The 15,934-nt window shown below is 38.6% G+C and overlaps 1 protein-coding gene across 1 annotated transcript in view; it reads right to left on the bottom strand.

The window, feature by feature from the left end:
• The window catches only part of LOC117249205 (uncharacterized), a 41,541-nt gene that overhangs the window by 6,382 nt on the left and 19,225 nt on the right, over window positions 1-15,934 (bottom strand). The window contains exons 19-36 of the mRNA XM_078165504.1: window positions 14,759-14,904; window positions 14,589-14,648; window positions 12,271-12,412; window positions 11,139-11,286; window positions 10,818-10,957; window positions 7,989-8,099; window positions 6,205-6,365; window positions 5,939-6,103; window positions 4,996-5,148; window positions 4,612-4,694; window positions 2,779-2,926; window positions 2,427-2,540; window positions 2,204-2,281; window positions 1,899-1,994; window positions 1,679-1,785; window positions 410-479; window positions 222-314; window positions 28-123 (exon numbers count right to left, since the gene is read on the bottom strand). Of these exons, the coding sequence (XP_078021630.1) occupies window positions 28-123; window positions 222-314; window positions 410-479; window positions 1,679-1,785; window positions 1,899-1,994; window positions 2,204-2,281; window positions 2,427-2,540; window positions 2,779-2,926; window positions 4,612-4,694; window positions 4,996-5,148; window positions 5,939-6,103; window positions 6,205-6,365; window positions 7,989-8,099; window positions 10,818-10,957; window positions 11,139-11,286; window positions 12,271-12,412; window positions 14,589-14,648; window positions 14,759-14,904 (2,111 nt within the window). The remainder of the gene's footprint in view (window positions 1-27; window positions 124-221; window positions 315-409; window positions 480-1,678; window positions 1,786-1,898; window positions 1,995-2,203; window positions 2,282-2,426; window positions 2,541-2,778; window positions 2,927-4,611; window positions 4,695-4,995; window positions 5,149-5,938; window positions 6,104-6,204; window positions 6,366-7,988; window positions 8,100-10,817; window positions 10,958-11,138; window positions 11,287-12,270; window positions 12,413-14,588; window positions 14,649-14,758; window positions 14,905-15,934) is intronic.

The raw sequence follows: 15,934 nt of genomic DNA, 5'->3' as shown, positions 1-15,934 counted from the left end.
TAGTTTCTAATATATTTCAGCTCTCACCCCTGTAATGTCATCATCCTTTTCTTGTAACAGTTTCTTGATTTTCCTCAGAGCTTTGTTCCGCTTCCTCAAAACCCTCAGAGGGTTAAACCCAACCTGAAACAACCACATGTTTGGATTATGTTCATATACATTTATTTTCTGAGAACAACAAACTGAAGCAGAGAGAGTGAGAGTAGATGTGCAGTGTATACAGCCTCTACAAGCTTGTCCCTGAAGAACTCAATATTGGCGAAAAAGATAGGCGAGGGTATCCTGAAGATTTTTATTCCATTTGGTTCGAATATCTAAGAGGGAAAGGGAAATGCGATTCAGAGTTTTTTCAAAATATGAACTGAAAACATTCAAAAGTATTGTGTTTGATTTCATTTAACAAACTTACATTGTGATAATCTTTGCGATCTCTGTAGAGGTCAGTCCCTGGGATGTTAGCCAAGACGGAACAGCGGGGGCTGCAAAGACATGAAGTCTTTGTAGTCTTGGTCATACTACTCATGTTTTTTGGATAAAAATAAATACATTACCTTTATTTTATACAATTAATATTCCTATAAACTAGAAAAGTGCACTTAGTAAAGTGCAGATCTCTGCCAGGTGGCTGCCCAAGCTAATTGCAGCCTCTCTTGACAATTCTCATAATTTGAGCAGATGTGCCACAGCATGTTTCAGAAGCTAATAAAAATACATGCCTCACCTATTTTCCATACCATCATACCATACCATCTCTTTTCGTGCCTAACTTAGGTGGATCATAACATAATGGGTATGGAATTAATCTGCAGATGCTGCAATTCAAAATAAGACCAAACTTTTTGATTGATATCAGTTTTTGAGCCATGATGAAGGCCAAAATGTGGCCTGCAACAGATGGTAAGGTTTCTTGTTTTGAAAAAAACTTGCAGCCTGTATCAGCCAGTTAAGAGTAATGAGGAGTCAGTAGTCATTGGTGGTATATAACAGTCAATAAAACAGGTTTTTCAACAATTTTGAATAACTGCAACCAGGAGAGGTCCTTGAGCACACAGTCATTCACGTGCAAGCCAAATATTAGGCTGATTGGTCCAGTAGTTTGCTTATGCCTAGTGGAAATAAAAAAGATGCTAGAATTGGACATCAGTCAAAGATAAAGCATTATAAGACAGGGTTCTTTGTTCATCAAAGGTCCAGTGTGTGGGATTTCAGGCATCTATTGGCAGACATGGTTTATAATATTTATAACCATATTTTCAGTTTACAGTCCCCTAAAAATAAGAATTGTTTTATTTTTGTTATGTTAACAGACAAACTAATCGTTCACTCTAGATAGGCTCCATTTGTGTTTTCACATTGTCCATGGTAGTACTCCTACATGTCTTGTTCATTATTTGAGCTTTACCCATATTAGGGACTAAAAGTCAGGATGCTGTTTAGATTTTGACCACTTTTTTAAAATATCTGTTTCTTGTAAGTCTCCATCTTAATGGAAGTGCAGCACTAAATCACGGGGACGCCCCTTTAAAAGGACAAAAACATTGATTGATGCTGTGAATTGTTGTTGGGGTGTTAGTATTAGTAGTTTTTTTATCCACTGCAGTAAATCCATAATTTTATTATTATTCAGTCAGTTTTCATACTAAGGAACTAACATCAGAGTCATAACTTGTGTCATTACAATTGAGTCCTGAAGACCACAGTGATCAGCTCCACCCCCAAGCCCACTGCCAGACCATAATCCAGTCCCAGGAAGATGGCACCCAGACATGTTCCCACCCACACCACCTGCAGACAAACACTAGAGGTCAAACACTGAAAGATTGTGTGAGGAAATAAACTGCGTAAATATTGTACATCTTAGTTATAGCAGTGAATCATGAGACATTGTGAACACGCACAAGTTCTGTTTTGTCCCTCCTCCATAAGTACGGGATCTCTCTGAACTGCATCAGCATGCCCTTCAGGTTGACAATGACCAAAGCACCCAGGACAGACTGCAATGAAGTCAAATATCAAGGGAAGGTGAAAGGAAAAAAAACATTTAGACCTGTAGATATACAATCAAAACTGAGCTTACTTCATATTTGCATGAATGTGACAGAAAAAAAAATCAAAAGTCAAACTCTCTAGCATAAAACAAAATGAACTAGAGGATATATAAACATAATGGCATTAGTCGTTAGATTACAGAGGTGAGTCTCACCGTGGGAAGCGGCTCCAGCAGGAAGCCAAGTGCCACAGTAACAATCATCGTCATCAAGGCTGAGATCAGCCCTGCAATCTGCATTTGTAAAACAGTTAATGTTTCATTTTAGAATGCCAATGAAGCAATGATTGTAAACCGACATCACAGTGAATCTTTTTGAAGACAAAAGTATCTGCGTGTAGTGACCTTGTAAGATTTGTGACCCAGATTGTTTCATCACCTGTGTTTTGCCTCCTGAGCTCTCCTGCACAGCCGTTCTGGATAGTGCTGTGCTGGCTGCAAACGACCTGAAACTTGCACCAAATATGTTGCTGATCCCAAATGCAATGAGTTCCTGTGATGGATCAACGAAAAATTGAACTTTGCTTTGATTTCCGTGTGACCCATTTTTTTTTATTTCATGAAAGCTCACATTAAACCTTGAGATAAAAGCAATATTCAACACAACTTTATATCTTCATGACCAACATTATGAGGAGTCTTCTTGCACTCTCATCATCAGTCAGTAAAACAATTAACTCTTTTTCCTATGTCAGAGCCAAACAAGGATAGACAGGGTTAATATCATTCACCTGGCTCCCGTCAATGGTGTAATTATGTTTGATAGCGTAGACTTTGGCCACAGAGAAGGCAACAGCAAACCCCACTATGGCTATAGGAAAGGCCTCTGCAGCGCTCATCTGGAAGACTTCAATATCAGGCGCAGTGGGTGACTCATACCTGAAACATAATTGGGTTTAACTGTGCATTAAAAGGATCAGAACAGTGGGGGAAATGCAGCTTGAAGCACATTTCAAGTACTGTATTTCAATACAGTTTTGAGGTACTTTACTTAAGTGTTTCCATTTGATGCTACTTTAAACTTCTATTCAAAACGGGGGAGGCATGTCAAAAAAATACTTTAAGCACTGGGGAGAGACTTGTGGTTTTTTTTGTTTGTTTGTTTAATTTTGGCTTAGGAGAGGGACATACAATTTTAAAAGGTTGTATTTTGTATTTATTCTAAATACCCTCTCAACAGAAATTATTATCAGATTTTCAGATTTACGACAGTCCTTCAATACATCATGCACAATAAAGGCTTCCATCATCAAAATCACTTTCAGGCTTGATATACCAGGGTACTTTGTAATCCCAACAGAATTATTTTCAATAGTAATAGGTGAATTTTATCTTGTTTCTGTCGAGTTTGAATGAAGTGTGTTTTATGACGAGATAGTGAGGCAATTAAGCTTAGTTTGGTGAACGAGACAAACATGAATTCAGAAGGTGCATGGTTGTATTTCTCTATTTAATAAGGGAATAGCTTTAAGAATATTACCTCTCGTGACATTTTGTGAGTTTATTTTGTGTATCTATTGGAATGAAAAGGCCGAGAGCTTGTAGAATGTAGCAAAGTGGCAGCATGGGGGTAGTGGTAAACATAAATATCATCATATAGCGGTGGAAAACCAGGAAGGTATTAAGGTGTGAAAAAACAGATACCACCCAACCGTTCTACATGTAAATTTAGACTAAGGAGACCCTGTAAAAACATTCAATTTTGTGCTTCTGTATGAATTACAAAGGCTTTATTCAACTTCAAGATATCATTTTCAACTTTTTACTTTTAACTTTCAACATGAAAGGGTACATTTTTAAAATCTAATAACACCCGCCTTTCCAAGTTTCTTTTATTGCTACTCTTGTGTACAGTTTATTTGGTAAAGCAGTCATTATATGCTGCTAACGCCAGCTGTGTGCCTAAGAGATTTTCGTGTTTTGTTCTAAATATCCCACTTGTGAATTTTGAAGCCTTCAGGGGTCTTTAAAAAGATGGTTACTAACAAGTGGCTGAATGAGACTACAGAACGTCATCATGGAAAACATGGCTTTACAGCCTTATTGCAGTGGTGATGTTGAAGTCATGCGGCCGTAGTGTAGTTCATAGCCTATGTATGTTAGCTTTTTACTTCTGGTGATTGAATTTACACTTCAAAAGTCCTAAATGTTGTGTTTATTTGTGATTATGGTGGAGAAGGGGTCATACATTGTCCCCCAGTTGCAATGGGAGGTTAAAGGAAAAATATTTTCAGCTTTGGAAAGATTAATATTTAAAAAAAAAAAAACAAAAGAAAGAAAAACAGAAAGAGCAAAAAAAGAAAAAAAAAAAAGTCACAGCCCAGCCACCCCCCTCCTCCAGTAGGTAAAGTACAGTCCCTTGCAAAAAAAAAAGTGTTGTTGTTGAATAGGGGCCCCTTGTCTTGTTCCAGACACATCCTCTCAATATGCTTATAAGGTTTCATTTAAGGACAAATATTTCACAAAAAACAAAGATTAAAGAACAGTTTCACTCAGTTTTAGTACTCAAAGTAGCCTATATTTTCACCTATGATCTACTGATGACGGTAGAATTTGAAACTTACCCTTTAACCATTGTGCCAATAACAGTGACATTATATCTCGTCTCGAAGGTGAAGCCATAGGACACCCCACAAGCTATGACAGTCTGTGAGAGTGGGAATGAAACTGTAGAATTATTCTAAGACAAATGACTCTCAAAACCCAGGTATCAGAGCTTCCCTGAATGCCCTACCAGTGAGAGTTTTTAGAGCTGTATTATAACACAATGATGGTGCTAACTAACAAGTGAACTGTGTTATACTTTGAGGAATCATTATAATGAAAAGTATAATTTGTAGTTAATTAGACAAACTGAAATGGTAATAATGTAAAGTATACAGTGCATGGTTTGCAGTTAATAAGATAAATTCTTCAGGAGAAGTATCTTCCTTTAAGTTTTCCCTCACCATGATAGCCTCTATGGGGATGGGAACAGGCAGCTTGGTTTTGTATCTGTCATTCAGCTCCTTCACAATGAACACCACCATCATGATCACGATGGACATCACCAGGTCACAGATGTTGGTGGAGGCGATCTGGACAAAGATCTTCTCTAGGGTCTGTGCAAAAGAAGCACACATTTTGATAATGTAAAAATTCCAATGCAAACCACATGACAATGCAGAAATCATAAAAAGGCCATATAATTTATAACTGCTCCAGTGTAGTTTAGACACTGGTTTTAATACATTTTCTTCAATCTACAGTGTGCTAGTGTACTTTGATACATCAGATTATAGCAGATTAAGGCAGTAAATACAAAAACATTATGCATTCGTTAAGATTAAACATATGCATATCCAGTACTGCTTCACTATAAAATCATATTGTATTGAGTTCCTCTGCATGTTACTGGAGCTCTGTCCAAGAGGCAGACTCCAGGGCAGAAAAATGAAGCCAATGCCAAATGCCAAAAACTGCAGTGCCTCTAATGGCCGCTTGGGGCTGGTTCCAAAAGTGAGTAAATCCTTAAAGACCCCCATGCCCAGCTTTTCAGCAGAAAAAAACATGTTTACACCCTGGTGCAAAAACAGTTTTTGTCTCTAAAGCTAATTTCAACCTTCATGACAACTGTAATGGGGGTAAATTTTCATTTACCCAGAACTTGCGACTTCCAAACAGCCATCCACAAACCAGGCCTAGCTACAACCACTGAAGATTTCTCTCTTGATTCAGACACACCTTTGCCTCTCAGAACTGTCTGTGGGACTAAAGCTATATGTTCTCTTTCCTAGGTCTACCTCGTTTTCCCTACTGCCTGAATGATAAAAACATTTGAAGTGGTCAATCTCTGCTAATTCCCAGTACAAAATGACATAGACAATAATAACATAACTGTCAGATACTTACATATATGATAGCGAGTGGACCATTGATGCCTGGAACGGTCAGCCCTAACACAAACTTGAGCTGTGACACCACGATATGGATAGCAGCTGCTGTGGTGAAGCCAGACACCAGAGTGTCAGACAGGTACACAACAATAAAGCCCACCTGCAGAACACCCATGGCAAGCTGCGTGGGACAGAACAAATAAGGGAAAAGAAGATTCTTTCTAGAACATGCCAACATGCCAACATGGTATGGTATGGTATGGTATGGTAAGTCAAATCTACTTGAAAAATCCCCACGAGAAAGGTCACAGAGTAGGCCACCAGGACCCTCTGTTCAGTCTTGTTCAGGCCCTCAAAGGCGGTGATGTTGGCTGGTGATCCTTCATCTGGCACCAGGCGGAGCACCACAGCTCCTAGCATCAGGCTCAGGACTGGGAAGGCACCTGCGTGAAGGTGGGTGTGGAGAGGTGGAAGACACTGTTAACCCATAGAACACACAATCTTTCCCCCCCCTTTTGTTAAAATGATACCTTTTCCATACAGGCTTTTAAGTAATATATTTATGACTGATGACAGAAAGTCTATTATATAGGAAAAACAAGAGAAATGTTGATAAGTAATACATTATAATAACTGTGATAATAAGTGGTGTGTCCCAAAGAGCTATCAATTAAAAGAAAAATCATCAGATGGTATTTAAAGTTGAATTCATATCAATTTATATCAAACCCCTTTGGCAGATCTACCATAAAACAAAATAATAATTTTTTTTTCTATGATTTTGGTCTTGGTAAATCAAGTTATTATGTTGTTTCACTTGCTGTAGAGAAAATTAAGGTCCAGTGTGTAGGATATAGGGGATCTAGTGGCAGAAATGGAATATAATATGAATAAGTATGTTTTACATTAGGTTATAATCACCTGAAACTAAGAAACGTTGTGTTTTCATTTTGTCCTTTTCAAGTCTACAAGAACAATGCCAGGTTTTTAAGCTAATTTTACATAGTGGTCAAAAATTACAGTTTACAGGATCATTACATGATGCCATAGAGTGCTCCAGGGATGACGTTTTTATGTAGGCAAACAAGGAAGTTAGCATCACACGAGTTCCCTCACCAAAAAAAACAATGGGATTTTCCCACTCAATTTAATAAGCTCTATGGCAAGCAGATGATTATGGTACTTACACATTTTGTTAACACCACTCTTATGATTTTTGAAGCCTAAATGAAATCACCAGAAGTAAAAAGCTAATGTTAGGCTATAAATTAACTACACTACATTCGCATGACTTCAGTGTCACATATGCAACATGGCTGTAAAGCCACATAGCTTGATGATGGTCTGTAGTCTCATTTAGCCACTTGTTAGCAACCACCTTTTTAAGACACACAAAAGCTTCAAAATTCACAAGTGGGGTATTTACTGTCAAAAAATCTCTTATGATTGTGTTGACCACAGACCTTATTTCAGGCATCTAACCGAAAACCCATTCAAAAAGCTGGGAGTACTAAAATGCTAACTCATCTCCGGGTTTTATGACTCATTCCTGGAGCTCTATATTGGGCACAAAAAGACTTTATCCCATAGACTTACATTGTGAATGTAATTTAAGGGCTAAACTGGAAGTTAGCAACTCGGCTAGCAGAAGTTAGCTGCTCTGCCGCCATAGGTTTCTAGTGTGCTTGTTCTATGGTCCCTGTGATGTGGAGATTGGGGTAATTTCATGCTGTGGAAATAAAGCCTTTTTTGCTTTAGATGCCACTGAACAACCTTCATTAGAAAGAACTGGACTCTACCTTCAGTGCTGTATCCAGTAATCCACGTTCCTTGTTCACAGAGTCTGCCATGTTGCACTGCCATGTTTCTACAGTAGCCCAGAATAGACAAATACTGGCTCTAAACTGGGCCCTTTGCATTTTCTAATCAGTTACTGTAGTTCTCCCACATGCTTGGCACATGAGAATAGTTTCAGCTGGTTACAATCTGCATCCTCACCACTAGATGCCACTAAAGCCTACACACTAGACCTTTAACGTGAAAATAATGTATAGTGACTGACATACCGATAGATATATGTCTTGAAGTACCGAGGAAGAAATATATAAGCATGGGGAAGAAAGCTGTGTAGAGGCCATAGCTTGGAGGCAGCTCAGCCAGCAGGGAGAAGGCCAGACCTGAGTGAGATCACAGCAAAAACACAAAATGAAGACTTCAATAATAATGGATATTTTTGTCAAATATCTCTGGAAAAAAAACACACAAACAAAAAAACCAAATGAAATAAACAAAAAATTACCACTTATTTTTTCTGCCACATAAATTAGTAAATAGAAGGGAAAGAAGTTTTAGAAAATGGATGCTATTTAAGAGAAAGAAGTAATATCTCTGGGTATGTTTGCCAATACTTGCTGGTCAGCATTAAAATGAGGTTGAAAGCTCTGGTAGGTAAAGATATTTACCATTACCAGATTTATTGGTGCATTCACACTGACAAGTACAGCAAAATGCAGTGCATTAAGAGGATGATGTACTAATAACAGTCAAAACTTAAGTGTGGAATGCTGGACACTTCTCAGTGTCAAAAACTACCCTGTTAAAATTCATGCACGACGCACATACCTCGTGTACATGGTGTACTACATGGAAGTGTATTAACAGAATCCAAACTGTGAAAACATGGGCCTGTCAAACCAAACACAATAATGGCACCACTGCTCTATGAAACCCATTATCAGTGGCTTGCGCTGCTCCAGGATGGCTTTTTGACCTGTCGAGCTGCTGCTGCACCCAAAGTTCAAACAGGTTGCTGCTGTGTGTGCCCAACCCAATGGTAAATGCAGCTCAAACTGTGTTGGGTCTGAAAGGGCAGTAAGAGTCCACGGCTATGCTAGCAGCTCTGTGAGGCTGTACTTAGCTAAATGCTACACCAGCATCATAACAAGGTCCTGTGAAATGGCTGTTTTGGAAATTGCATATTAACATATTATTTATAGGAAACTAAATATGACATGAAATTGAGTAGGAAGTGCATTCCAACTGCATAATGGATTTTAAGTGAGAAATGCCCATAGGTAAAGCTACTGAATGAGTGTGAGACATTAGTGTACTGGATGTACTCTGCTGCTCAAAAATACATTATGGCTCGTTTGAATGCTAGAATAGTTTGTGTCGACTTGCTTCATATGTGCAAAGAACTCGCGTCATATGCATGTGAAATCACTGAATCGATGAATAAACTTCCACCGCTATGTTCTCAGCATCTTATATATCTGGAGGATCTCAATGCTGACTGGCTGTCATTGGGTGAATTATTCCCTGAAGTTCACATTTTTCAACTCGAAAAAGCAACTCGCTTCATTTGCGCTGCTAAATTTGCGTATTTCGCATCATTCGTGTCGTGTCCCTGGCATCCATTGAGCCGCCTAGCGGAATTTGCGTCTTATCACATCTTTACAGGGACTTTACTTGTAATTCACTTGGACAAATTGTTTTATTCGCGCCCAATGTGAACACAACATAAATCCTTTGAACGATGCCCAATGACAACTGAGTTTGGATTCCAATAGAAAACAACATAAAAACAAACAATACTGTTTTACTTTAAGGAATATAACCATGATTTTCTATTTAACCCTTTATTACTTACTAATCTGTGTCTCAATATAGTTTTTAATACTTATGGATACTATATATTGTCTTTAGCATATTTATCAATTCTATGCATCTATTCTTGTACTTTCACTGCTGGGAATCTTTCATTTGACTGTGTGGGGATCAGTAACGCCACATTTCTCAAATGCATCACTGATCTTGGTGATTGTGACAAGCAGCCATACGAGAAGTACACTTACATAGAACACTGCCTGTAATGAGCAAAATTCAAGCAAACAAAAAATCTGATCAAATATTAGCTACGTAAACAAGTGTAAAAATTGGACCACACATTCAGTGCCAAATTCATAATTGAAAGTTGCATTCCAGCCCGGTCGCCAGAAGAAAATTTTGGCATTATACGTTTCTGCGTACCATGAATATGTTACATTTGCACATTTCATACATAGCTACTTTATATCAACATTTTTAAAGTCATGTAATATATGCCAAGCTGCAGAACACTGTTCGAGAACACCAACGCTGGTTGTTTTTTGGTGACCCTTTGTGGTGTTTCCATGTGTTTGTGGCACCAAACTTGGGTGTTTTTAGTGGCACACCATGGTGTTTCCCAGCAGCATTGTGGCACTGAACCTGGGTGATTTTTAACTGAGCCTGGGTGTTTTTCACCAACCCACTGTGGTATTTCACAACTGTGCTTGATTCACTTAACCTGTGTGTTTTTTACTGACACATTGTGGTGTTTCCTGGTGGCATGTGTGACATCGAACCTGGGTGTTTGTCACTGACACATCACTGCGTTTCCCAGCAGCGTTCAAGTCTCAGAACCCTGATGTTTTTCATGGACCTGTCCCTGCATTTCCAGCAGGTTTTGTGCCACCAAACCCGGGTATTTTGCATATTTGCATATTTTAAGCCAAAATTAGATCTTTTCCCAACCTTAACCAAATGATTTTTGCGCCTAAACCCAACCACACTTTCATCACAGCATTGTCGAGAAATGTTAAGGTTTCAATGTACCACACAGTAATATCAAAAAGTGACAAGTCTGTGGTTTGCAATAACGTTCAATTTGAAAAAAAAATTTAGTGGACTGGGTGGTACATTCATTATGCAGTGTCTACAATCTACATTCTAAGGCAATATTCTGTAACAAAGCAAATGATATTCATACAGTTCAGCAAAAGTAAGTATGGAGGTCTAGACGGTGTCTCTGAATGCACAAACAATGATAGGACCCTGCAGTCACAGACTCAAGTTCTCTTCATCCTGCTCCTTACCCTGCATAATGGCCACCAGTCCAGTGCTGATCCCAGATACCACATCACCTGGCAGCCACTCTTTAACTCTGTAGATCCTCATCCAGCCAATGATGGGCAGAAGAGAGAGCACTGCATTCTTGGCGCGTTTTGAATCACAGCTGGATTTAACAGAAATAAAAAGCTCCTAGACTGAATTTTGGATTTTCCTTTGACACAATGTCATCAAATCGTCTATCATATACACTTATTTTGCAAAAGATTTCAAATCAAGAGCACAAGTTATTGACTCAAATCAAAGACTATGATCCTATGATATCTAAAGAACTGGGGTTCACTTACATCAGATACTGTTTCACATGGTCCCAGGTGGTTTTACGCACCCTGTAGATTTTCTCATGATCATCAGCAAAGCTGTCCTCGGAGTACACAGGTCTGGCCACTGCGTATTGTTTCCTTAAAGTTGCCATCCTCACACCACAGGTGTCTTAAGCATCCCAAGTATAATGTGAAAAGTTCTGGAGAAAGCTTCTTTAAAGAACCTTTGCCCGTTGGTTTCTTGTACAGTGTTGAGAGTCTGTGTTTATCTAATCTGTGATCTGAGATCAGTTCTATCACTATGTCAGTTTTGTCTCAACTCTGTCCAATCATTAACGAAGATTTATGATTTATTGTGTCATTCATTTCTTTGCTTCAGTTACCTTCAAGCTGAGATTAGATGAGAGGTGTCCCCACAAGCTGGGAATATTTTGGTTTCGTTTAGTTTCTGTAAGTAGTTTTAAATCAAAATACTCACTTTCTTCATACTAGAAGTTTGCCTTAAAAATGATCTAAGACTGCAAATTCAATGCAATAATCACAACTGCAAACGTGTTTTCTGAGCTTTACCTCTCACATGATGATCACATAGAAAGGTTCAATCAGAGAAAAGTCAAATTGAAAGGGATATAGCAGTTTGAGTACCTAAAATTGTCCCAAAAAAATGGAAGCAGTTAGAGTAAGAAATGCTTAGAGGTCCTTGTGCAGATGCAGTGAGGGAAAATCAATGATGGTGCAACAGTTGCAAAACTTTATTATAGTGTCATATTGGAAATTATGAAGTTCCGTGGTGCAGCAGTCCATCTAAGAAGATCAATGAAGTATTACACACCACCATTTCTTAAGCATTGGGATATTTTTCAAGCACAAAGATTACATGGACTTGGCCTGTGGTGACATCACTGCAGAGGCATATCAAAGTCAACTTTGTCACACAGCATTTTATTATTGTATTTTTAGGTGTCTGGCTAAAGTTTTCACCTATCAGCCACAATATTAAAACCACTGACAGGTGAAGTCAATAACATTCTTAACATTCACATTCAACTGTTTAGGAATGGCCCGCGGACTGTGACAAAGAGCTCAAGATGTCTACCTAGCCTTCAATTTCTCCAGACTCCAATCTGATCAAGCATTTTATGAGACGTTCTGGTACCCCAGAGGCCCTTGTCCATGCCTCGACAGGTCAACGTCTGATCCATGGTGGGGCCTTTGCCCGGTTGAGATGTGGACACAGAACCACTGGAGGAACGCTGCAGTGTCTGGCACCAGGGCATTGGTGACAGATCCTTTGAGTCCTGTGGGTTGCGAGGAGGGGCACCAGCGCATCAAATGGTCAGTCGTATAGATCTGTGGAATTTAAAGGCCAGGTTGACACTTTGAGCTCTCTGTCATGTTCCTTGGGCCATTTCTGAGCAGTTTTTGTGGTATGGCAGGGTGCCATTGCCATGAGGTGGTGTACTTGGTCTGTAATGGTGTTTGGGTTGTTGGTGTGTGTATAGTGCCATTGCCATGAATGCCAGACCCAAGGTCTCCCAGAAGAACATTGCATTGTAACAAGATGACTTCACTTCACTTGTCAGTGGTTTAAATGTTGTGGCTGATCGGTGTAAATTACTTGAGGCTTATAAAGATGGAAATCTATGCCCTGACTGATGTATCGTGTGTTGTCATGTCTGAGGAGTCCTTTAACACAGCATTTTCTTTTTAGACACCAGTATGCAATAGGTTGATTGTATTGAACTTGTGTTTCTTTTTTTACCTTTTTCTTTCTTTTTTGGTGTTTTTGTCACCTGTTCTCAAATCTGGGCTTGTGGTTTCTTAAAATGCATCAAAACAAAGTAGTACTACCATTTCTACAACTACAACTTAAAACACATCTGTTGTTGCTACTATCACTGCTGCTAATACTACTCTGATGAAATGACTAAAATAAATCCAAACAAAACTTTCTTCAAAATGAGATACATCAACCTTTACCTTAGATCGACAGGAACAAGTAGACAACAGAAGCAATGTTAGCAATGAATATTACATATGAGCTGAGCCCTCGTGTCAAGGTATCTGAATGAAAATGAGTTCTATGGGTACCCACGAGTCTCCCCTAAACTTGTAAGGCTTGGTTCAAGTAAATGTTTTACTACTTACAATCACTATACTCCTTTAAAATAAAGCTGTATATTTGTCTTATTAAAGAAAAGGTTAATCGGGGGGGTTGTTGTTTGTGACCACCATATTCACAAACAAGGTTAAAAATAATCAACAAACCAAATGCCACCCAATAAACCTGGTGCTTTCAGTGCCTGTTGGTAATCCAGCCTTTATGTCCAATCCCAGCTGGCCACCAACATTGATATAGACATAGACATTAATATTTAGCTGAATTTAGTTTGTGATGTCAGATGAACATAATTCAATGTCAGGGCATTGAATGCCGACACCATTTTGATGTACTGATGACAGATGACGCTGATGTTTTATTGGTTTTAAGTTGTGTTAAGTAACAAAAATCCAACATCTTCCAAATGTCTCATGCCAACATCAGCTTGACATGGGGTAACTACATGTAGTCTTAAGTTAAGCAAAAACTTAATGTCTGCAAAATGTCATAATGTTATTGTCCAAACAATATGAAATTCTAACATCTTTTAAAATTTAGAATATCGTCAACCTGACTTTGATTCCAACTAGAATTTAATGTCTGTCATACTGAAGAGTCCATTGTCTTTCTCACAACTATTTGATGGCCAGTGCCAGCTGGGATGAGAATGACAGTTTTTAACAGTGTGGGGAAGGAAGAATGTAAAGTTTAAGGAAATTAAAAAAAACATACACAGAAACATTGAATGACATTATTTAGATTGATGAAATATTTATTTCAATATTTCAGCCACTGAACATTCAGACTCTTTCACATTGCTTTGGTCCCAAACAGAGAATATTATTTTGAAGTTCATTTATTCTCATCATCATGGAAATATATATATCTACAACATGTAAAATATATTGCATCTAAAATTTCTACAAATTCAGTATATACAGTATAAAAAACATCAATACCATGAAATTATTTTTTTTTACATTACCGTAAATATTGCATATGTAAACTTAGATTGTCAGATGTACAAAGTCAAAAACAGTATTTCGTCATTCACTACATCAGTGTTTTATACAGCATCATCTTTCAACATTTACTCTTTTTGTCTTTGGTCTTTTAGGTATTTTTTCCCCCAAAATAAACGTCTTCTCATTCAGAAGTTAAAATCTGGTTTCTCGATCTGGAACCTGTGGATCAAGAAGGAGATGTGTTCAGTCTGTTTCATTTTAGAAATTAATGGAGCTGATAAAAATGAACTTTTAAGCATCACATTTAAAGAATGAGCCTTTCAGGTAATAAAGATGGTTAAAACTCTGGTGCATTTGTAGTTTTTCTGTTGATCAAAGTGTAAAAATAAACACAAAATGCATACGTACATGTCTATCTCTGCTCCTCACATTGCCTCCAGGGTGGTGAATTGTGACTGTTGTTATAATCTGCAGGACAACATGAAGAGTTAAGTATTGTTTACATGTACACAGCACTAAAGCCTCCTCCAAATATTGTATACGCCATGTTTCACCAAATAAAAATGTGTCATATTTACTCTTTCATTGTCAGATTTCTTTTCTGTGCGGTCTGGGTGTTTCTCGAGGATGTGCAGCATGGCGTCATGCAGTGTCAGGAAGAACACTGATGGCTGAACTTCATCATCAAAGAAGCAACAGTCATGCAGTTTCATCTGGATGTAAGCTGCAGGTAAGAAGAATGGGTTATTATCTGTTCCAGAACCAGTCAATGCTTACCATTTCAGTTAAACAAGAATCTACCATAAATAAGTCTTGACCAGTTAAAACTTTTGGTAAAACAGCATTTTAACAGCACTAATAAACACAAAATAAATAACTGATGCAATGGGTGGGTATATAAAAGACATACTTGTGGGCAGTATAAATGATAAATAAGCAGATACCAGAGGTGTGTCACAAATCAGTCACAAATTTGATGACTTTAGACTCGACTTGACAAAACCTGACAAAATCCCCCCCAAGCCCAAAGATTTTAAAGTATGTTATTTAAAAAGTGTGCAAGAAACCAAGTAATTTTCTTTCATTTCCTGAAACAACCAATGTTAATGCTATTCATTCCCAGCAAGTCAACACTTAATTCCCCAGATGATCCACTTTGTTTGAACCAATCCAACAGCATCCAATCAAGTTGCAGAAGGGAACCATGATGAACTTGTGTTATGCTATTGAGCTCCAGTTGGAAAAAAATGAAACATAATTTTGTTTCCATACAAAACTATGCGATGTTCATTAAAAAGAAGTTGCAGTATGCAAAACGTTAAAAGTTGAAAATTACAGATGGAGACGCAACAACTTCCATTTATGTTCGACATGTGAAGCTGCACAAATAACAGTAACTTGAGGCTACTGACCAGAGGGTGTGTTCCAACTACAGGGGGATCACACTCCTCAGCCTACCTGGTAAGGTCTACTCCAGGGTGCTGAAGAAGAGGGTCCAGTCGATAGTTGAACCTCAGATTGAGGAGGAGCAATGTGGTTTTCGTCCCGGATGCGGAACTGTGGACCAGCTCTTTACCCTCGTCAGGGTGCTGGAGGGGGCATGGGAGTTCGCCCAACCAGTCCACATGTGTTTTGTGGATTTGGAGAAGGCTTACGACCGTGTCCCCAGGGGCATCCTGTGGGGGGTGCTCCGGGAGTATGGGGTTGGTGGCCCCTTGCTAAGGGCCATCCAGTCCCTGTACCGTAGAAGCGCA

Source organism: Epinephelus lanceolatus, chromosome 23, assembly GCF_041903045.1.
Source record: "Epinephelus lanceolatus isolate andai-2023 chromosome 23, ASM4190304v1, whole genome shotgun sequence".
Classification (NCBI taxonomy): Eukaryota; Metazoa; Chordata; class Actinopteri; order Perciformes; family Serranidae; genus Epinephelus; species Epinephelus lanceolatus.
The sequence above is the reverse complement of the archived record's forward strand: the minus strand, read 5'-3'. Positions and strand labels throughout refer to the sequence as shown.